General features: G+C 42.2%; 1 protein-coding gene across 5 annotated transcripts in view; it reads left to right on the forward strand.

Moving 5' to 3' along the window:
• The window catches only part of LOC115588334 (polycystic kidney disease protein 1-like 3), a 112,000-nt gene that overhangs the window by 58,973 nt on the left and 28,300 nt on the right, over nt 1-24,727 (forward strand). For all 5 annotated transcript variants that reach the window (XM_030430617.1, XM_030431346.1, XM_030429868.1 and 2 more), the window contains one exon: nt 23,139-24,681. In XM_030430617.1, coding sequence (XP_030286477.1) covers nt 23,554-24,681 — 1,128 coding nt within the window. In that variant the 5' untranslated portion in view covers nt 23,139-23,553. The remainder of the gene's footprint in view (nt 1-23,138; nt 24,682-24,727) is intronic.

A 24,727-nucleotide genomic window follows, 5' to 3' on the forward strand; every position in this document is an offset into this window, starting at 1 on the left:
CAGGAATGCTAGCGATCTTTTCTCAAGCAATAAACTACAATATAAAGTGCACAAAAGTCGTGGGAAAATATTGGAAAACATCTTATGACACCTATCAAGTAACGTAGACCAACTTAAACCAAGTTATTAGCACAATATATGCATTTTTTTATTCAGAGCAGCTAGGGAACAGCCAGCTAACAGCCTGCTAACTCACCAGAGGCTCATCAAACAAACTCTCATCAAAGGGGGTTATCCTCCTCGGCTCACAGCTTATCAGGACGACACCTGGATCTGTCTGTGACTAACGGGTCTGCCTGCGGACATCTGTGTCCATTTTCCCGCGGCTGTCTTCTTCTTCTTCTTCTTTTGGATTTGATTGGCGGCTGGCATCCAGTTTATAGGTGCATTGCGGCCACATACCGGACTGGAGTGTGGTACTTTAGATGACAGAGAAAAAAATAAAAAATTAAAATAAAAACAAAAAACAAAACCTTAAACCCTATCCATTAAGCCTGTTTCCCTCAAGTACTTACTCAAATACCTCCTAATGCTTTCTGATCTTTGCAACATGTTCTCTACCGTGAAGCTCACTTTTTCCCTTTGCAGTGCTGCTTTTAGTTCTCTCCCCTCTCTCTCTTATATCCCTTGCATTCCATAAGAACATGCTACACAGATTCAGGATGATCACACAGTCTACATTTACCAGTAGGATGTTTACCAATTCTGTGTAGCGTGCTGTTAAGTTCCGTGTGTCGGAGGCAGGTAATGACCGCCTCCTCCTTCCTGCTCCTGCCCACCACTCCTCCTTTCACCACCTGTTTTTATATACTGTAAAAATGTCTTCCTGTCCCGTTTATATCCCAATATTCCTGCCAAACCTTTTGCATTTGTGTTTTAATGATTGTCTTTCCTTCTGCTTTCCCTAGTGGGACGTTGTTCACTGTTTTGTGACCTGAGTGCTTGTTTTGCTAGTATGTCTGCATCCTCATTGCCCTCAACCCCTGCATGAGCAGGAACCCACAGAGAGCAGACCGCCCTCCCCCTGTTGTGAAGGCGGTATAGCATTTGATGGATCTCCATGATTAGATCTTGCCTGCATGACTTTGTGGTCTTAATACTACTGAGGGCTGCCCAGCTATCTGATGCAATGAGTGCTTTGGCCCTGTTGCATCCACCTGCCCATCTCAGTTCGAGCGTGATAGCCAGGAGTTCAACTGTGTACACTGATGCATGATCTGTTGCTCTCTTCTTAACGGCCACTTTGAACTCCAGTGCACCCATTTTCTGACTCTTTTGATCCATCTGTAAATATTACTACTCCATTTGCATAATTCTGTTCAATATACTTTTGCACTATTACTCCGGTATCTCCCTGCCTTGTCTTCTTGTTGAGCTTCTGCTGAATATTAAAATCTACTGACGGCATCTGGAACAACCAGGGAGGAATTTCTGGTAGAGGAACATTCGAGATATACTGCACATCACATAAACCAATACTTTCAGCCTTTACATTTCCAACCCAGCCTAAGCTCCAGAAGTTTGACTTGTCATGCTCTGAGCAGTCCTCTAGTATGGCCTTTGCTGGATGAGACATTTTATGACCCTGCAGATAGACCCAGTATGCCAGCATGAGCTTGGTTCTTCTTATTCTCAGAGGTTCTTCCCCCATCTCAACTTGCAGAGCTGCAACTGGAGAGGTCTTAAATGCCCCACTACATATCCTGAGTCCTTTAGCCTGCTCCACATCCAGCTTCTTAAGGTGACTTTCTGCTGCTGACATATATGCAACACTCCCATAATCTAATCTGGCTCATCATGGTTTTATATATATTTAATAGCAACTTTCTGGATGCACCCCAATCACGACCTGATAAGCATCTCAAGAGGTTATTGACAGTTTTACATTTGTTTTTTGTCCTTTCAATGTAATTCCTCCAGGTAAGCTTTTCATCAAACAGCACTCCCAGAAAACGAAATAACTTTAACTTGCTCCAGCGTTTCACCATATAGCTTTAGTAATATTTCCTTGTGGCATTTTGCAAAACATATCACTTGAGTTTTTGCAACTGATAGTTTAAACCCCCACCTATTTGCCCACTGCTCCACTGTATCAACCGCTGCCTGCAGCTCCTTCTGCAGATACTTCTGATTCCTCCCCCTTACCCATAGTGCCCCATCATCAGCAAATAATGATTTACTTATACCTCCCCCCACCTCCTCAAAGATGTCATTAATCAGACAGTTAAAGAGTGCTGGACTGCATACACTCCCCTGTGGTGTTCCATTTTCAACCATATATACTGGTGAGTACTCTTTCCCTACTCTGACCTCTATTGTCCTCCCAAACAGGAAGCCCAAAACCCAGTTATACATCTTCCCCCCCACTCCCAACTTATCCAGTTTGATTAGCAGGCCTTCTTTCCACAGCATGTCATACGCTTTCTCTATGTCAAAAAACACAGCAACCACAATCTCTTTATTTGTCTGTGCTTTCCTGACTTCTGACTCTAAGCACAGTATTGAGTCCATTGTATTTCTCCCTTCACGAAACCCACTCTGACATGAAGAAAATAAATCTCTATTTTCTATGAAATACACCAACCTCTCTGTTACCATCTTTTCCATAGTTTTCCCCAATTGAGATGTAAGCGCAATTGGTCTGTAATTTGATGGGTCTGATGCGTCTTTACCTAGTTTTAAAATTGGCACTATAACTGAGTGCTTCCATGCAGCTGGAATCTCCCCTAACTCCCACACTTTGTTAATTAGTTTCAGTATTACCTCTAGTGACCTGTTATCCATGTTATCTAACATACAGTAGCAGATGTCATCTTTCCCTGGCGCTGACTGCCGGGTGCTGGGGATGGCCCTCCTTAGCTCATACATACTGAATGGAAGATCCAGATTCTCTTCCGTTGTTATTTTTTTCTTGTTAACCCATGTATTATGTGCCAGCATAGTGCTCCTTTGCTGTTTAGCCTCTGCTGATAAATTTCCTGAACTATGAACTTTAATTAGTGTTTCAGCCAATAGCATTGCCTTTTCTATACCACTAATAGCTGTTCTGCTGTTACTTGTCAGTGTTGGGATTGTTGTATTCCTTCCTATTCCACTCATTTTCCTGATCATTCCCCAAACATCTGATATCTGTACCTCCCGACCTATCTCACTACAATATTGCCTCCAGCATGCCCGCTTAGATGCACCAACCATCCTTCTAACCACTGCTTGTGACCTTTTTTTTTACTGAACTAGCGACTCCATAGAATGATGTGTCTTTAACAGCCTAAATGCTCTATTCCGTTCTTTAATTGCTTGTCTGCAAATTTCATCCCACCATGGCATATTCTTTTTGTTTCTGCATCCTGATGCTTTTGGTATCGACTCATTTGCTGATTTTATGATAGCTGTGACTACTACCTTATTCAACTCATCCACATCTGCCTATTCCTCTTTATGTAATTGTTCAAATCTTTTCCTACTCAATTCTTGAGAAAGTTCCCAATTAGCTTTATCAATTTTCCATCTCGGCAATCTCATGTCTTCCTCCCGTTGCAACTCTACTCCAATCTTAACATTGATTGGATAGTGGTCACTGCCCATTAATGTCTTGTTTAGCACATCCCAAGCAGTGAGGCCTGCTATTTCATTTGATGTCATTGTTAAATCAATCACACTCTCCTTATTTTGTACACAGTCATACCTTGTTCCCCTCCCGTCATTCATACATACTAACCCTTTATCTTCTATAAATTCTTCTACTATTAAGCCATTTGCATCAGTTCTCTCACTCCCCCAGTGCTATGTGCATTAAAATCTCCGCACCACACTACTTTCCTCTGCACTGCCCCCATCACCATATTCATTATATCGACACTTAATTTGTTGCATGGATTGTAGTAATTAACTAGAAAAAATGCATTTCCTGCAAAAATACAGTGTGAATGCTAAAGGCTAAAGTGATTTCGGAAATCTGCTGAATGTACTGCCGAAAATGCATAAAACTATAAGAATGGTGAAAAAAAGGTGAAAAGCTGTACAGTAAGGGGGCTGAAAAAGTTTAAAAAGGTGAAAAAAAGCTGAAAAGCTGTAGAATAGGAGTTTTGAGTTTTGCAGAGGATTTTAAGATTTTCCCATTTGCTTCAATGTTAAAAATTTTGGGGAAAAAGCTACATTTCTGAAAAAAATGAAAAGTTAAAAAGCTGAAAAGTACAAGGCCGAAAGAGCATAAAAAGCTGAACATTTTAATAGTTAAAAGGTTTCTATAGCTGAAGGGATGCTGAAGTTGTAGCAGAGAGCTCTTTTCGCTCTCAGGCTTTTAAATCCAAAACTGTAAGTCCAACATCTGAAATAAGACCATCAGCTGACATCTAACAAGATTTCCTACATTTCTATGCATATATTGTCTATGTCAAGTAAAATATTTGGGATCAAAATCAAGCTGAAGTTAATTTTTTTCTCCAATCTTTGAAGCTGCTCTCCACTCTAGCAATAATGTCACGCACTCTAGCTGACGCAATACACACCCATTATAAAATCAGAAGAGGAACTAAAAATCCTTAAAACTAAAACTGCGATATTTTCCAAACCGTACAAGGTTTTTAAAAACTGAATACATAGCCAATAGTTCAAGGTCTTGTGACTCGTTAGTGTGAATGCTGAAGGCTGAAGGCATTCACACTATTGTTCTTCTCGTTTATTATTCTTCTTCCGTACATTTTTCAGCACGTTTCTCACAAATCTTGAGCTATTGAAACCATTCAACCATCAAAATGTTCAGCTTTTTAAAGGGATATTCCGGTGTAAGTTAAATCCATGGTCTAACACACCGTGAAACTGTGTTAGACTCCCTCTCGAGAGATAAAGTTTGCAGACCGCTAACTAAAATGGCTGCACATATGCTGGAGTGCGAGCAACCATGGAGCAAGCCAACAAAATTTCCTACATTTCTATGTATATATTGTCTATGTCAAGTAAAAGATATGGGATCCAAATCCAGCTGAAGAGAATTCTTTCTCCAGATTTTCCAGCTGCTCTACATTCTAGCGATGATGTCACGCACTCTAGCTCACGCAATACACACTCATTCTTCAGATACACACGCTGGAGAAGTAGGAGAGACAGAGATGAAAATGTCTCCATAAGAATGAATGGGAAAACGCCTCCCAAACTCCTGCGATTTAAAAAAAAAAAAACTGTAATGTTATCACCCAAATATCTATATGGTGAGTGAGAGGACATGGCTGAACTTTGTCATGACGTTTTTATAGTGAGAAATGAGGGCAGAAAAGCCAGAGACAAATCAGGTACCGTCTACTCTCCCTCAGAAATTTAGCCTCAGAATTAACATTGCGGCTTATGGGGGAGGTGCTCGAGTTCTTGTCGCTCTTGGGCTTCTAAATCCAAAACTGTAAGTCCTACATCTGAAATGAGACCATCAACTGAAACCCAACAAGATTTCCTACATTTCTATACATATATTGTCTATGTCAAGTGTCACGGCCGGCTCAAAACCATGACAAATAATAGGAGACAACACTAGAAGTTAAAGCAAGTAAATCATAATTTATTGAAACTAACTCAAAAAGCCCATTTATCAATGTGAAAACAAAACAATAAAGAGCATGGAGAGCAGAGAGCAGGATTTCTCCCTTGTCCTCCCTCTCTCTCGCAGAGCCTAGTGCGGTGTGTTCTTATAGTACTGGGAACACCGGGCCCAGGTGTTCCCAGCACCTAACGACGCCTGAACCCCTCCTGCTGGGCATCTGCAACACAAGGAATATCAAACACACCAACAGCACCAGAGGCATGGCCGTCACACCCCCCCCCCCCTTAAAAACGGGGTGCCTTTTGGAACCACAACAATCCACTCAAATAAGTACAAGAATACAACCTGCACGCAGCACTCCTCATCGACCTCAGCATCAGGATCCTGTTAGTACACTGCATAAGGGATGAGAAGCTAACACAACACAGGCTGCTTTACATCACAGTGGCACGTGACAGCGCGTCCGCCACCAGATTCTCCGACCCCTTAATGTGATGTATGTCCAAACAATATGACTGCAACATAAGAGACCATCTGATTAACCTCTGATTTGGACACTTCAGAGAGTTCAAAAAAATCAATGGATTATGGTCAGTAAAGACAACAACTGGCATTCCTGAGCCAACATACACTCCAAAGTGACTCAAGGCCCAGACTAAAGCCAACGTCTCCTTTTCGATGACCGAGTAGTTCAATTGGTGCTTGTTAAATTTCTTAGAAAAGAAACTTACAGGCCTATCCATCCCTTGGCCATCAGACTGCATAAGTACTGCACCTGCCCCAACATGACTGGCATCCACCTGCAGCTTGAATGGCTTGTCAACTCTGGGGGCGGCTAGCACCGGAGCACTACACAGAAGGGCCTTTACGTTCTGGAAAGCCTGCTGACAGATAGGAGACCACACATATTTGACACTGGTCTTTAACAAATCAGTGAGGGGGGCAACCACAGAAGAAAAATTCTTACAAAACCTGCGGTAATACCTTACCATTCCTAAGAACCGCATTAGCTCCTTTTTTGTTGTTGGTGTGGGAAATTGCTCCACAGCCAACACCTTTGCCTGCACTGGTCTAACCTGGCCCTGTCCCACAACATGGCCGAGGTATGTTACGGTTGCATGAGCAAATTCGCATTTTGCTAGATTAACTGTCAGGCGGGCCGCAGCCAAACGTTCAAATAACTGGCGAATGTGCAGGACATGACTGTTCCAGCTGTCACTGTAAACAACCACATCGTCTAAATAGACTGCACAGTTGTCCAAATCACCAACCACCATGTTCATTAAACGCTGGAACGTAGCTGGAGCATTCCGAAGGCCAAAAGGCATCACCTTATACGAATACAGGCCAGATGCAGTGACAAATGCAGAAATTTCCTGCGCTCTTTTAGACAACGGCACCTGCCAATAGCCTTTCAGAAGGTCGAATCTACTCACAAACTTTGCAGACCCAACCTCATCGATGCAATCATCCATCCTTGGAAGTGGAAACGCGTCCGGCATGGTGACATTGTTGACCTTCCGAAAATCAGAGCAAAACCTGAGGGTGTTATCAGACTTTGGAACAAGCAGACATGGGGAAGCCCAGCTAGAAGATGATGGTTCAGCAATATTGTTTTCAAGCATGTACTTAATCTCTGCATCTAAATACTTGCGTTTATCCGCAGATACACGATAAAAACGCTGCTTGATTGGTTTTGCCTCCCCCACCTCTATGTCATGCTCTAAAAGATGAGTCTGCGAAGGTGTATCACCAAACAAACTTGGAAACCTGCCAATTAGTTCAGTCAACTCTACACGCTTTGACTCATGCAAATGGCCTAACAAATTGTCCAAGTTGCTAAGCGTCTCAGTGTTCCTTAGTCGACCACACAATAACCCCTGACCAAAACTCTGAGTCTCTTCCATCTCTGTCCCTGCCACGGACGGAGACGAGGAGTACACCATTGTGTTTGCAAAAGCTGCTGACTGAACATGCTCACAACTACTCACATTTACCAATCCTGGCTCAATGACACGCGAGTAGTAGGGCTTCAGCAAATTAACATGACAAAGCTGTGACTTCTTCCTGCGCTTTGGAGTAGAGATCAGATAGTTCTCCTCTGAGATCTGCTTCAGCACTGTGTGAGGACCTGTGAACCTGGCCTGAAATGGTGAACCAACAATCGGCAGAAGTGCCAGCACTTGATCGCCAGGACTGAATTGGCGCCGCTCAGCCCGTTGATCATAAATATGCTTCATCTTCCCTTGAGCTTTAGCCAGTTTCTCTCTTGCCAGTTCCCATGAAACATACAACCTATGCCTAAACCCGTTCACATAGTTAATCATGTTTTGTGGAGGATCACTATTCTTGAAATTGTCTCTCAACACTGCCAAAGGACTACGAACAGAGTGTGCAAACACCAAGTCATTGGGACTAAACCCGGTACTCTCCTGGGTTACCTCCCTGGCTGCCAACATCAACCACGGCAAGCCTTCCTCCCAATCCTTGCCCAACTCAGTGCAAAAGGCACGCAGCAGTGACTTCAGCGTCTGATGGAAACGCTCCAGCGCCCCCTGGCTTTGTGCGTGATACGCTGATGACTGAGAGTGCTGCACTCGAAGTTGTTTTAACACTTGAGCAAACAGATGGGAAGAAAAGTTTGACCCTTGATCACTTTGGACAACCCTGGGGATGCCAAAGATGGAAATAAATTGCGAAAGTGCTTTAACCACCGACCTGGTCGTGATTGATCGTAGGGGATATGCAGCTGGATATCTGGTGGCTTGACACATGACAGTAAGCAGATATTTAGCTCCAGACCTAGAAGGAGGCAGAGGACCAACACAGTCAATAATAATGTGCTCAAAAGGCTCACCAATGGCAGGTATTGGGTGCAGTGGGGCAGGCTTGATAACCTGGTTTGGTTTGCCAGTTATTTGACATGTGTGGCAAGATTTGATGTACTCCGACACATCTTTCTTTAGCCGAGGCCAAAAGAAGTACCGTAAAATGCGGTCATATGTCTTCCTGACTCCCTGGTGCCCTGATTGGTCATGGGATACCTGCAGAACTAATTTACGGAACTTGGCTGGCACCACAACCTGAAAAAGTGGGTGTCCCACACCAACCTCATTACAAGGCACCCATTTCCTCACCAGCACACCATTTTCCAGGAAATAGCCATGTGCTCTGTCCTTCACGTCTGCCACAGTGCCTGCGACCTCCCACAGCTCCCTAATGGAAGGATCTGACTGCTGCTCTGCCACCAACTCTGCACGCGAAACAGACAATGGAAAGTCAGACAAGTTCATACAAGGTGCCTCCATCACACTTACTTTGTCAGAATCACCACCAGCACGAGCACCAGCACGTGTCACTACACATGCTGGAAACACGTCTGGAAACGTGCGCTCACATTCATCTGGACCATCACTAGTAGAGACTGGATTAACCACTGGAAGTGGAGGAACATTAGGCCACACACGTCCACCAGCCAGCCCATTCCCAAGAATGATATGGACTCCCTTCACTGGCAAAGCCGGGCGCACCCCAATGGTCACCTCCCCCTGCACTAAGTCTGAAAAAAGATTGAGTCTGTGAAGTGGAGCAGACAAAACAACCAATCCCATTCCCAGAACTAACACTGAATCTCCAGTATCAGTCTCCCCTGAAAAAGGGAGAACAGACGCCAGGATGAATGAATCCAATGCACCAGTGTCTCTTAGAATTGTAACAGGGACCTTCTCACTGGATCCAGACAGGGAAACATATCCGCTTGATACAAAAGGCAAATAAGCGACATCAACAGGAACCTCCTTATGTACGTCAGGCATGTCTGAAACACACATCGCTGAAGCAGCAAATGCAGCGGGCTTCACACTCATTTGCTTGTTTCTTTTCTGTAGAGCATAGCAGTCTGCTTTCACATGCCCTTTTTTATGACAGAAGTGACATACCTTTTCCATGTCATTCCAACCAGACATCCTTGCCCCTACCTCAGGCTTGGCTGCTCCTGCAGAAAACAAAACCTGACCAGTAGCACTATCCCTAAAGCCACCAGCACCACGCGCACTTCCCCAACCACTGTTGTGTGTCAAATCATATTGATCTGCTAATGCAGCTGCCTCACCAACTGTTTTCACCTGTTGTTCTGTTACATACGTGGCAATTCGGTTAGGAACAGCATTTTTGAATTGTTCCAAAAGCAAAAGATCACACAAATCTTCAAATGTTTTAACTCCAGAGGCCGTTTTCCAGCGATTAAAAGCATTCACTATATCACGTGAAAACTCCAGGTAGGACTGTTTATCCTCCTTTTTACCCTTCCTAAATCGCTGGCGATAAGCCTCAGGAACCATCTCATAGGCTTTAAGAACAGCAGCTTTTACTGAATCATAGCACAAACTGTTAGTCACAGACAAAGCCGAGTATGCCTCCTGTGCCTTCCCAGTCAACACACACTGCAACATGGTTGTGCGATCAACATCAGGCCAGCCCCTAGCATCAGCCACTCTTTCAAACAAAGAAAAAAATGTCTCAGGATCCCTTTCATTGAACTTTGGAACAAGACGCAGGTTACCAACCAGATCAAAATGTGAATAAGAGGAGCGAACACCTGAAGAAACATCTTCAGCTAGCCCTTGACCAGCTTCCATGTTCAACTTACCCTCTCTGAACAAACTTAACTTCTCATGTTCCAACTTGATCCTGGCTTGCTCTGTGGCAGCATCACACCTCAATTTCTCCAAAGCCAATTCTTGGTCAACCTCAGACCTCCTTTTCTCTGACTTCTCAACTTCCACTTTATGCTTTAACCTCTCATGCTCCATTTGTAACAGCAGCAGCTCCTTCTGCTGTTCAAAGGACAAAGCAGTACTCTGAGCCATCTCTGAAGACGAACCAGCAGTCTCAGCAACATCTCCTATTTTATCAGGCAAAATCTCCATTTCATACAAGTTAGCCTTTAAAATTGACTTAACTGTATCCTTGAGTCTTTTGTCACTGATTTCAACCTTGTAATGGTCTGCAATTTTTAATAATTGCTCTTTTGTGCAGCCATCCAAAAAACCCTCTGATGGAGTCTCAAAAAAACCTTCAACTAGAGCCATTTTAGCCCCAAAGGAGAACAAGCAACACACTGGTTGTAACAAAAAGCAAACAGGAGTGTCCCCTCTATCTGCCTAACCAAAACTAAAGTAACTCATCCCTAGTCTTCATGTGGTTAATTGCAGCGGGTATTTATGCACTTAAGACCACTGACCAGAAGAAGCGACCAGAATCTGGCAACCCCCCCACAGCCATGGACATGCTCCCGAGACAAAGTCTCTAACCGCGTTCACCCCAACACTACAAAACAACAACAAATTCAGCAAAGCTCAAAGGAACAATACTGCTATGCCTACCAGGGGAAATCAGCTTTAGCTCCAACAAAATTACACACCAGCATGTCAGTACTCACCCTCCTTTGGACAAACGGGTCTCCAAATCCAACTCACATCATGCTCTTCTGCATGTTCAAAGAGACAAAGGCCAATCACTCACCCAGGTGTTAACTCTCAAGCCCTGCAACACTGCCTGAGAAACCCCAGCAATCAAGTGCACCTGAAGGCCTTCAACACAAAAGAGAACAGGTGATTAAATGTTCACAAAGAAAACACCTAACCAAAACTTCGACGAGCCCCCAATTTGTCACGGCCAGCTCAAAACCATGACAAATAATAGGAGACAACACTAGAAGTTAAAGCAAGTAAATCATAATTTATTGAAACTAACTCAAAAAGCCCATTTATCAATGTGAAAACAAAACAATAAAGAGCATGGAGAGCAGAGAGCAGGATTTCTCCCTTGTCCTCCCTCTGTCTCGCAGAGCCTAGTGCGGTGTGTTCTTATAGTACTGGGAACACCGGGCCCAGGTGTTCCCAGCACCTAACGACGCCTGAACCCCTCCTGCCGGGCATCTGCAACACAAGGAATATCAAACACACCAACAGCACCAGAGGCATGGCCGTCACACAAGTAAAAGATGTGTGATCAAAATCAAGCTGAAGCGATTTTTTTCCCCAGGTTTTGAAGCTGCTCCCCACTCAAGCCATGATGTCACGCACTCTAGCTGACGCAATACACACCCATTACAAAATGACGGGCTAAACCCCTTAAAACTAAAACTGTGATTATTTCAAAACTGTACAAGATTTTTAAAAACTGAATACATCCCCAATAGTTCAAGGTCTTGTGACTCATTTAGAGTGGTGGTGTCTCTCTCTTGAAGCATGAGGGACAAGAAGAAGTTGAAAGGCGATGAGTTTTGTAGAGGATTTGAAGATTTTCCCATTTGATTCAATGTTAAATTTGGGGGGAAAAGCTAAATTTCTGAAAAAGCTGGACGGTTAAAAAGCTGAACATTTTAATAGTTGAATGGTTTCTAGAGCTGAACTTATGCTGAAGTTATAGCAGAATGAAATTTGAATGTCCTTAAATAGCTGAACCTTTTGATGGTTGAAACGTTTCAATAGCTCAACATTTGTAGGAGAAGAAGCAAGCTAAACGGAATCTGGAATGATATTACTAAATTCCAGAAGAACAATAGTGTGAATGTCTTCAGCATTCACACTAATTATTGCTAGCTCATATTTTGCCCGTCCAAATCTTTATTGTTATGGACTCACATTCTCTTCCTGATTGAACAGTACTGAACCTTTGTTTCCAACAAAAATAGCCACCCCACAACCTTTCCCCATCTTCCTGTCATTCCTTACAGCCATGTATCCTTGTATTATGAAATCCCTTTGCGCTCTCAACTATGTTTCTTGCACACAAATTATATTGGGTTTATCCTGTAAATCTGAGATAAACTTCTTAAGCTCTTGTCCATTAGCTATAAGACTTCTTGCATTCCACTGCAATATACTTGTGACCATGATGATCCACCACCCCATAATAATGACTGTGACAGTGTCTGCGAACTGGGTGAGCCTCCTTTCAACACTTCCTCCACTTCCTCCCACCCAATGGCCTCAACTCCCAGATCTTTCTCTGCTGCTTTCACTATTATTTTGATTGTTTCTGTTTTCTTGTCTGTTTGCGCAGTACAGTTAATTACATCAACCATGAACATTATAAACTGCCTTTTCTCCACAATCAGTGTGTCCTCTTTAACTCTTCTACATCCCTCACATGCTCTCATTTCATGCATGTCTGCCATCTTAATACTACTGCTGTTTGGCTGCATCCCCACCTTTCTGACCGCTTCTGCATATGTGACCCCCTGTTTCCACTCGCTGCACCTCTTCTGCTCTCTTACTGACTTCACACCATCTATATGCAGAAGTATGCTCCCCTCCACAGTTGCAGCACTTGAGTTTAACTCCTCTTTCACATTTCCCATTCTCATGCTCCCCTGCAAACCTCCCACACCTTTGTTTGCCCTTGCATACTGCTGCTACATGCCAATATTTCTGACATTTGAAGCACCTCAGCGGCGGAGGAACATAGAGCCTCGCATCATAGCTCATATATCCGATAAACACTTTATCAGGGACTCGATCCTCATAACATGTAAGCAACACTGACAGACTGTCACATTTTTGGCCCTCATGAGTAGTTTGAAAGCGTCTGACTTCCCTCACTCTTGCACCTTTCACATTTTCTTTTATCTGTTAAGTGGACACTCTAAGGGGAATCCCAAAAATCACTCCTCAAGTGAGAACCCCACCAGTAGCTATAGTTGCTTTAACTCTCTTCCCCTCGATCTTATTCAGTCTAATCACTTTCCCTAGTTGTGCGCTGTTTCTGCAAAAAATCAACAGTGCTCCACTGCGCAGAACTTGCGCACTCTTTACCTCTCCCACTAGACTGTTTATCCCCTTGGTAAGGAGAACCTGGTTCCACTCACCGAATGAAGCACCTTCTTGCTCCAGTCTGATGATAACCTTATGCTCTTCCTCCTCCCCTCGCGCTTGCTCATTATCTGTCTCTTCTGACATTGAGCTCTTTCCTTTCTGCCCCACTTTCTTGCGTTTTCGCCTGGCTTTCCCCATTTTCACTTCACTCCAACTTTCATTTCTCCCGCCACCTTGCTCCATTCCTAACTCATTTCCTGATCCGTCACCCTTCTGCCATCTCCTGTCCATTCACAATCCCGCCGTGCCTACTCCACCAGTCTCCAACTCTCTCCTCCGGTCTCCCGCGGCATGTATGTAGAGCAGAATTGGGCAGATACCCACTGATAATTAACATTCAAAAGAGAACACTCAACTTTTTCAACCACCTGAAATCCACCCCCCAAGACACTCTTTACTCCAAAGCTCTCCAAACTCAAGAGCTGAGCCCAGAAAAGAGCCCCCAATGTCAGTTGGTACTGAGGCTAACTGCCCCCTCTCAGACACAGTCTCACCAGCCTCACAACAACACTGCTCTCCAAACACCAATCAGAGTAAAGCAAATTATAACACAGTGTAAAGAAACCTATCTGGAACATTGGAAAGAAGAAACTAAATGCCAAAGTAGATTAGAATGTTATCAAGCCCTAAAAAGAGATTATGAATTAGCAGAATATCTCTCTACTGTCAGAGATAGAAAGCCGAGGCAGATCGTGACCAGGTACAGGCTCAGTGACCATAGACTGACAATCCAAACAGGAAGACACAAAAAATCATGGCAACCAAAAGAAAACAGAACATGTGGTCACTGTTCGACAGGTGAGGTTGAGACAGAAGCCCTTTTTAGATAGAAAAGGTGGCACATTTGCTCCAAAGTAAGGGCAGCAATGTGCCGCCTCATCTTTCTAAAATGGAGGCATATTCCTCCTTTTCCAAACGCTGCAACTGGGGTAGGCGTAAACATGTGACGCGACGTGACGCGACGCGATGCGACGCGACGCGACGTGACGTGACTTCCTGGCTGTGGGTCGCACAACAGTGCACGTCAACACCTCCGCCCATCTCACGTAGGGGACCCCCAATTTGCCACCCTCTGTCTAAAACCGTGGACATAGCCGCCAAAAGGACAGACAAATTTGCGGCTTGCTGCCCTGTTTAAAAATGGCTAGAGATGCACTTTCTCCTAAAATATGAAAAAATCTATGAAACAAGAAACATGTATTTTGAAAAAAGAGAGCTGAATGACCAATCAAAATTAAAAATACTCCTGGGAGAAGGAGACGGGGCCTATCTTGCTGCCAAATATATATCAACATGCCACAACCTGAGGGACAGTGACTGACTGACACACATGCACGGGATACTGTATATACAATTAATGTAAATCTAAATTGTTGTAAATCAATCTTGATGTTGTGTATATGTTTATGTGAAGTTCTTGTTAATGTCCAAAAGTTTTGACATGATGCTTTGGCAATATTTTTGTTAAAACTTTAATGCCAATTAAGCCCCTTTGAATTTGAGAGAGAGAGAGGCAAACAGCTGTTTCTATGTGCCTCCCTACTTTTTGCCAAGTCCTCCCATGTAAAAACAAATGTCTGAGTGAGATCATTTTGATTCAAGAACTCTTCTTATTAGTTTTCATTTACAAAGATCAGATGATAATGTTGATACCTGATACCAGCAGGCAGTGCCGGTCCTGAGTAATTTGGTGCCCTAGGCAAAAACTTAGGTGGCACCCCCTTGCATAGCAGTCAATTTCACAATCAATTTTCATACACTCACACAGAAACTGCATGCATGTATTCAAGATTTTATTTCTCTTAAGTCAAAAATATCACACCAAATAAAAACTGAGGAAAGAAACAAGTGATAAAAATACAATATAAATAAGGCATTGTACAAACATATTATCTCTCAGCCTCAGAGTGCCGTCTCTCACTTTGCAAAACGACCTCCAACTCCTTCCTTGTTGCCATGTTGGTATTGTGCTCCTGGCTATCCTCATGAACCTTCAGCAAGTGGCTTGCATTTGTCCAGTCATTTAGTCCTTCCTTATTAAGTCTGTATTCTTTTGGAGAAAACATTTAGCAGCAGAAGCAGTGCAAGCTATCATTTCTGTTTGAGTAAATCAGCCAGCTTCTTTTGATTTTTTCAGCATTGACTAAGACTCTGTTACAGAAGTCATGTTGACCCTCTCCATCTTTGTTTTTGGGAAATGTGTAACTGTTTTTTTTATTTGAAATGGTCCTCAGTGAACTAACTCTCATCTCACTTTGTCAGTTAGAAGAGATGTCAAGTCAGCAGGTCTGTTGGTGCCTTTAGTCCTGATGCTGTGTCACTGGGCTGGTGGTGCTGAAATGTGTTAAAAGTGCATCTGAAGAGAGAAGAGAAGTATATGTGACCACTGGATGTTACATTTTAATAATAAAAAAAAAACAAAAAACAGATTGGTGTGTGCCATACATAAGACTAATACAGACTAATAATGAAAATGTGATTAGATTCATTCAACTTTGTCATTGAAAAGCAAGTGTAACCAAAGTGCAAGTGCATTGTATATTTTGCCTATGAATGATATGGGAAAGCTAAGGTGTGGAGTATTAACAGTAATACACTTTAACCCTGTAAGACCCAAATATAGAAAAACCTAAAAAAAAAATTTTTTGACCCTTCAGATGTTGTTGTAGGAGGCCTCTGATGCAGAAATGAAAGAGTTTTTGAAAAAAAAAATGTTTATGTACGTTTTTAGAGAAATGTTGTAATATTGCAACGTTGGGCTTAGGTGGGAGCAGAATTTTTGTATGTGTACTCATGTTCTCTGAACAACAATTCAGAACAACTAAGGATTCATTTGCAGAGTTGATTGCTTACTTAGCCCCATAAAGGTATATAACATTAATAATAATCACACATTCATATTTTTATGAAGAATTTAAAAAAAAAAAAAATATTAAATAGCTTCTAGTGACTTCTTCATTCCTTTTTTCCTTTTCATGGCTGACTTTCATTCATAGTATAAGTCCCAAAAACAGTTGTTGTCCTCTGAAAAGCGAAGGTGAACATCACACTTGCTGCATTGCATGTTAGTGTATCCTTTAGTGCAGTGTCTGCAGCTTCCTCTCCCTGTCTTCACTGGGATATGTGCAACTAGGTCCTTGCGTACATCCAATGGGAGGTGTGCACTTCTCTTGGATGGTCTCTTCTGAGGAGTCAGAGAGCTTCCTGATGTCACTGTTGCTGGGCTCCCTTGGCCTGAAGATGGTCGTCCTCTCTTTGGAGTTTGGAGCGCCATGTTCACCAGGATGAGAGAGGATGCTGACTGTGCCTGAAACTGTCTCCTGTTCATTGTCTCTTTGCTAGAGATCTTGAGAGAGGATGATGGTGTGCCAGAAGATGTACATGTACCTGTGACAGGATTTGATGGGGGACCTCTATTTGGCTGTAAATGAGTCCAACAAATCCACAACTCCCATGTACTTGTTGTTGACACCAACAATGTAAGGCCTCTCAAGTTCAGTGTAGCTTCTGCTGGCTTAGTCCCAGCGTTGAATATTCTGCACAGGTTCAGGTCCAGCAAAGGATAACACAACTGTGATGGCCTTGTTGTCAGACCATTTGACAGCACAGATGTTGTGATTCCCCTCCACTCTGACGTCATCGCTTCCTCTCCCCTTTTTCTTCAAGCTCTTCTCGTCTTCAAGGTCACAGTTGGGCAGGCGCACCTGCCTGGCTGTTCCCATGTAATGAATTCCCCAATGTTTTCCAGGCAGACAATACTGTCTGCTTATTGTAAGTCGCTTTGGACAAAAGCATCTGCTAAATGCCCTAAATGTAAATGTAAATGGCTTAGCCTATGCTCTCTACTTATCATGCTAAAAGAAATGTGCATCCCAATCACCAGCCATTAAGTCACACAATACTGCCTTGACATGACAATACTGCTTGTAATGCCCTCTAATTATCATACTAAAAGGAAAACATGCATACCCCCACTTACATCCACATCAAACATCCAGGAAAATGTTCAGCTTTCTCAGAACTGAATTGTCTGTTGATATCCTCTTTGTGGACAAAGTTGTGGAATTTTAGGTCAGTCTGATCAAATTAACTACATTTTTTTGGAGATAAACTTTTAAATCAGTCAAATTTGAACCCAAGGGTAGTATGTATACTTTCCATGTATAAAAAATCACTCTGTTTCAGGCAGTGGTGTAGTGGAGAAAATACAACCTGTTTGTTCCCATTGCAACAAGCCTGCTATTTTGACTACCACACTCACCCAACGTTGTAATATTACAACAAATATGTAACAAGCTCTAAATGAAACTTGATGAATCTATTCTACAAAAACTCCATATGTACATGTTCTAGACATTGTAATAACAACAAAAAAAAATATAAAAGACATTTTACTTACTTGAATCTGATGAATTTAGTCCAACTAAACAAAGCAATGTTGTCCGAAGGAAACCATGAGAGGTTGTGTGAGTTCATGGCCATGAGGCGGGACTTTTAAACAAATGTACTATCCAATAGCATCGTGAGACTAAACAATAGGACCCAATGACTATGTAAATGTGGTGAAAAACAAGATAAAATGTAACAGATTGGTTTTTAGGATGGCTAAAGGTAACGTTGTAATATTACAACAGTGCGTCTTAGAGGGTTCACTGTACTTTAACACTGATCTAAACTTTAACAAACAAACTGTCAGTGCGTTTACATGAACAGCTTAGTCAGATTACAGCCATAGTTCGACTATGCTGCTCAACCAGACAACTGCAATTATCCGAATTTACATGCCGGTGAGAAAATCGGATTATTGGGCATATATATATATATGTCAGCATGTCATACCCTGGTACGCTAGGTGGCGCTGTACCCATTTCAACTAGTGTAACAGAGCCACCTCCGGCTGACCTCTTTACGTCACCAGCTGCTTCGGCATTCAAGAAAGATGGCGTACGAAGAGCGAGACGAAGCTACATCTTTGTACACTTCATATATGGTGTACATGATAATTACACAAACTAGATGCACAATAGCGCTCTTTCTTGCGGTGATTTCGGAGGAAAGACGCCGCCGCTGCCATCCGTCTCCTTCCAGCTCACGGCCCCGGGGAAAAATCTTGAATGCAAAATCCGATCCAATCCGCTGGAACATATACATGCGGAATTAATGCGACTATCAATCGAATAATCTGGGTGCTTTAATTCGACTATGAAAAATCCGATCCGGTCCGATTTTAGTCAGACTAAGGTGTATACATGCATCTTAAAGATCTGATCATAGTCGGACTAACACAGTAATTCGGTTTTCTTGAGTGTCATGTAAATGCACTGAGTGACACAATAAACCAAAGGCTTACATCTACCCTGTTACAAAGGGGATGGAAAACTAATAGCATTTTAACATACAAGCAGTAAAGACACCTGTAAAAAACACCTGAACAGGTCTAACGTTAACTTTCCAAACGTCCCTGATAAATTTAAGTGGAGTAACATAAACACACGTAGAATCAGCTATTTATTGATTATTAAACAATGCTGCTATCTGAAGTAAGCTAGCTTTTTTGCTCTGATTAATAAATGTATTCTTTGATTTTGAAACAGTAGCCTTATGATGTTGTTATTTAGCCTCTCTGGGATGTTATTTAACAGTATGAATTGTCTGTAGTAGTAACAGTAGAATGTTTTTCAATGTTGCCCTACAATTGATCGCGTTGCCGTGCAAAAAGGGGACGAAAGACAAAGTAGCTAAAAAACAGCAAGGGGAGTGCAGGGAAGACACAGACTAAATACACAGACACTAATGACAAGACAAGGAACAGGTGAGGAGAGAGGAGGGAGGAGGCCAGGTTCAACAATAGACCCATGTTAAAAGGGTTAGTCTAGAAGAGCCACACGGTTCAGTTGATAACATTGAATTATTAAATTGAATTATTTGATTATTTAAACTGTTTGTATTGCACTTTGTTGTGTTTTGGGTAAATCTTTTTGGTTAGATTGTAAATATCACTGGTAAATGAAGGAGGTGAAAGAAAAATAATGCAAATGATCTTATCTATACATTAACCACTGGGAGAGCCAACATTTTCTCATTATATAGTCTGAAGTAATGTCTTTCTTACAGGTCGTATTCCCTTATTTAAAATGTCCAAAACTGCAGCACAGAGTTGGTAAAAAAGAAATATACACCCTGTAACACTTGTAAATATGTCTGACTAAACATTATTACAAAGCTTACTAGGAACACTATGTGTATTTGCATTTGTTTAATCAAATGGAGGTAGTCCTTATACTACTAACTAACACATCCTTATGTGTACTCACACAGAACTGGTGGAACTGAGTATTAAAAGTTGTTTCCCCAGTGTTGAGGAAATCAGTGTTTCAAGATGGATTAAAAGACCCAGGAATTGTAAAATGAGTGTAGAGTTAATCTAGTTAATGGTACTGAGCCATTTTAAGGACTGGCTGGTATTAGGCCTTTTTATTGTTGTTGCTAAGTATTGCCTATTTAATCTTGTGTTCACTTTTGTCACTCTCTTCCTCTCCATGTTTTTCATCTTCCACTCTATCTAGCTATGGGCAGAACCTGTTTGACAAGCGTGTCTTAATGCATAGCAGGGTCCAACTGCTCAACAATAGTCATTAAACTTGTGGATTAGCCCTGTTATTCACTTCACACTCATGCACACACAAGCTCAGTCACAGTGAGACCCCTGAGTGTCGATGGTGAGACTAACAGGAATGGATGAAAGGTTTGGTTGGTGGAGGGCAGTTCAGGGCTTTGAGCCAGAGAAAGTCAGTTCAGCTGAAGAGGCTTCATGTCAGAGCTGCTCACTCTGCCTGACAAGAATGTAGGACAGCCTTCCACTCAGTGCCTTTCTGTCTTTTTCTTTCAATCTCTCTACAAGATTAAAGAAATGTTGTTTGAGTATTGTTGAGCTTGGGTGTTAGAATAGAGTCTATACTAGAATCATGTGTATGTGAGGAACTGTACACTGAAAATGTTCCCTTAAGAAACATAAACCAACATGTTGATGAAGGTTCTTATCTAGGTCATGGCAATTCCAAGTGCTACATAATGACATAATATTTCTCAAAAGATAGGACAGACTAGCTCAAGTGGAAATAATTAATCTCTATCGTTATGAAGTGGTAGTCCACAAGCTCCTCTGTTAGTTAGTTGTTTTGCCTGTATTTTGCCAACATCACCTGGGCAAGTCAGGCTATTTGAACATCAGTACTTTGGGCTGTTTTCAGAGGACCAAATGTGAGCGGAATTCGTTGCATATGCAGTATTTTTTTTTAGGTTTTTGGGGTGTGAAATTTAAAAAAATTGGGAGCTTGGTGAGCAGGAAGTAGGCAACTGTTGGGCAAAGCCAGTTTGTCTCCGGAGGATGATTTGCTGCACTTCCCTGTGATTGCCTGTCACGACGAGCAAGATGTACTTGGAACAAATCTGATTGTTCTATTGGTGATTCTGTATTAGTAGTGGCATCATTGTTCATTTCTAACAAACCCTATAAAAGTACATCAATATGAACATTTTGCCCACAGAGTGGTGTAGTAAAGAATCCTAAAACCTGGAACCATCAGTTAGCATTTTTGCACTTCTGATTCCCCCGTCACAAAGTCAGTGGGGTTTTTTTGTTGTTTTTTTTCGATTTCATGTCTGAAATAAGGTGTGTTGTTACCACAGGCTGAAAACATTTTCATATTTTGTTCTATGACATAGAATACACCATTAATTGTCTCAGTATTTAATGATAAAGCTCTTACTGTCAGGGACATTGAACGTCATCACAGCGAACACAGAGTCTCATAACTTGCAAACTATTCTAACTCTAACTTTAAAACTTGATCAGTTTACAGAAAAACCTGTATATTGATTTTGTATTAAGACGCTCAGTCATGTGATTGTGATGTCTTCTGTTTAAAGTGTAACATTAGCCTATTACTGCTAGAGATTTAATTCACGCTTCAAAAACCACAAGGTGGTTTTCATCTGTGACTATAATCTTTATGAACAAAACATGTCAGTAACATAAACTTGTTTGACACACATTACTTTCTGCAATTATCCAAAATGCATATGTCACTGTTATTGGCATTGCAGTAATCCAGCCTAGACGAAACAAACGTATGAATCAGGATCTCTGCATCTGCGGTGGATAGGAAGGACCTCATTTTAGCTATATTGCGCAGGTAATAGAAGGCGATATTGTTAATTTCTTTGATGTGCTGATCAAAAGAGAGGGTAGAATCAAAAGTCACACCTAGATTCTTGACAGTTAAACTTTTTTTTTGTTTGTTTATTAGTTTGTTCCCAATTAACTGATAACATTGTAAATACATTATTTCAATTTGACCACATGGCCTGTAGCATGGAACATAACCCCCAAAAATATGAGAGAAATGTTTCAAATTGACTCAAGTCGTGTTTAAAATCATGTGACAGTGACTCAGGCTGTCTGTTCCGTGACAGACAGGAAGTGAAGCTGACACCGCAGCAGGCTTTGTTTAGGTTGGTCAGTGTTGAGTGATGGTGTTGATGTATATTTGATGAAGTCAAGTTGACCTCATAAATCTGATACCCACCTGGTGAACTGCAAGTTTGTCTCAGGCCTGTTTGTTTCATAGAAGATGTAATCTAGTCACATAATCATACTCTCTGCTAATGTACATAAATGAGAGAAATCCTTGTGTTGTATGTACTGCCTGTGTAAACCCTGTAAATAAGCCAATGGTTGAACTAGTTGAGCTCATGGTGTCACTGGGTTTGTCTCTCTGATTTGTCCCAACCCTCCTCAAACATTATGGATTGGTGCAAAGGTAGACTAATTACATAATAGGGGAGAGTCTGACTATTGTGTAAGACTGTAGTAGTATTATTGCCTCAAAATGTGACTTCAGTTCTTCTGGACCCTGATAGACACACACAGAACGGTATAATAGTGTCTAACTTCCGAAGCTTACACAAAGGTGTATTAATGTTGATGGCATGAGGGTGTGTATAGATAGATGGATGGAGTTCCAGGTAACTCTGCCCTCTAAAAACATGTTTTGATATGAGACTGATTAAGATGTCTGTTTCAGTAAAGTTATAGTAGTAGAAGGCTTCAACTGTGTCCTCTCTATCTGTCTACCTGGAAGTGAGTCAACTCTCTGTGTGGCCCAGGGGCCCTGTCGTCATTACTGGATAATGGAGATGGAGCAGTGTTCTCGATCTGATTGCCTTTATTTAGCCGCTCCTCTTCTCTTTGTCCCTGACCCACATACACCACACACCCACGCACACACACGCACACACACACACACACACATTTCACTGAGGATTACTGAGGCCGTTCATCAGAAACTTCTACAGAAGACTGTTACAGACTTGTAGTTGCAGTTATGCACCAAAGTTCTTATTTTAAGCCTGCAGATGGCAGCATTTCTTCTCTGTGGACCATCAGCGTGCACACTGGGTTGTTTCAGTAGCAACAGACTGTCAGCTCAACAGGGAAAAACTTGCATACAAATAAACTAGATACAAGTAATAAATACTAAAAAATCTATGTTAAAATCATCATTGTTTTATTAAAAAAGAAATGTGATTCAACATTTGTGGCTGATATATCTCTTAGGAGATATACTGTAGATATTGTGAAAAGGATAAAACTGCGCACTGGAGTTGAAATGTTCTCCTAAATGTCTTCATTTGACAGTGTCTTTCTTCTTCTTGCTGTTTTTCAGATATTTTCAACAGCAGCGACCTAAAAATATGGAACCTTGACTTCAAGTGAAATGCATGGTTCATGGACTTGAAATGTATATTTGTCTAAATTACAGTTCTGTGCTTTACAAGAACATGATGACCCACAGCCCTTCTGGTAAAACTGCTGAATTCTTTTTGCAGTAATGAAAATATATAAGTGGATGGAATGACAATCCAGAGATATTATCAAAAGATGGATGTAGACATCTAATGAAAAACCAAAACTGCAAAGACGGGTCTATGGTGAATGGATTGAAAGCTATTTAATGTGAATATAAAGAGTAAAAAGAGGATTAAAGCTATTGGAGAGTACTGTTAATAGTTCATCTTCAGAAAACCAATGGCCAAGTAAAAGCCCTTGCATCAGGTCAGAGAACAGCGAGTGACCCAGAGATGAGTCTTGAGCCCAGCAAGGGTTTCCCTGTCAGGGGGAAAAGTGGATCCACCATGAGACTTCCTCTTCACAGTGCAGGAGACCACAATGGGAATGCTTTCCCAATTTCCTCTTCCTCCTCCTCTTCCTCCTCCTCCTGTCTGGTGGAGTCCTCTCCTGAGTCCCTGCGGAGTCTGAGCAGCCTCAGTGGGGGCCGGACTGACAGCCCACTGGACTATGACATGCTTGAGGTCACCCTGATGACGACCGTGATCACCAAAACGGATGAAATGACAGATATCGTCATTTCAAAATGGGTTCCAGAGGAGGAAAGAAAACACGATGACAATGATGACATCTCAGTGGGAAAGATAGCAACAGATCTAACAGAATCCAACGACAACTCTGTGTCTCTTTACCTGGACGCCAGCAGTGGTGAAAACCACCAGGACACTTGGAACGACAATGACAACCTTACACTGGCCTTGTCCCTGACCACGAACAACGCTAGCCATGGCAATCATGACGTCAGCAGTGGAAGTGGTAGTGCGAGAAGACACGGCGCCTCAACACCAGATTCGGATGCAACCGAAATCCCTGCTGATGATGACATTGATGATGAAGAGGAGGCTTTGTTTCTGTCTGTGAGCTCTGAAGTGGGTGTGCTGAGGAGCAACGTGATCCTCATGAGCTCAATCAAACAGTCCAGTGACAGCCTCATGAGCTCAGGTAAACCTGCTGTGCCTACTGAGCTTCAGGCAGAGGGGGCTGTGGCTCTGAGTGTGGCCGATGATGAGAGGACTGAGCCGGTGTTAGAGAGCCAGACACACCAGCCTCCTGCTCCTGAGGACCTGCGTGAAACCACCCAGATCTCATCTCCTCCTCCTACCAATCCAGCTCATAATGCTACAAAAGTCATATCTCCTCCACTTGAGGAGGCTGAAAGATGTGCAGTGGGCCCCAAACCTTCCTTCAGTCAGTCAGCCAGAGCAGCAAAAAGAAAATCAGCCACTGCTGCGTCAGTTGTGTCCGCAGCCATCATGACATCCAGTCTGGAGCTAAAGAGAGTTTCCAAAGTGGACCTTAAAAATGTTAAGGCTAAGGTTGGATCACGATCCACCCTGCCTCCACCTGAAACACCGAGTCAGGTACTGTAGAGTCACTGAAAATATATGTACTGATAAATGTACAACT

The sequence above is a fragment of the Sparus aurata genome, chromosome 1 (assembly GCF_900880675.1).
Source record: "Sparus aurata chromosome 1, fSpaAur1.1, whole genome shotgun sequence".
Taxonomy (NCBI): domain Eukaryota; kingdom Metazoa; phylum Chordata; class Actinopteri; order Spariformes; family Sparidae; genus Sparus; species Sparus aurata.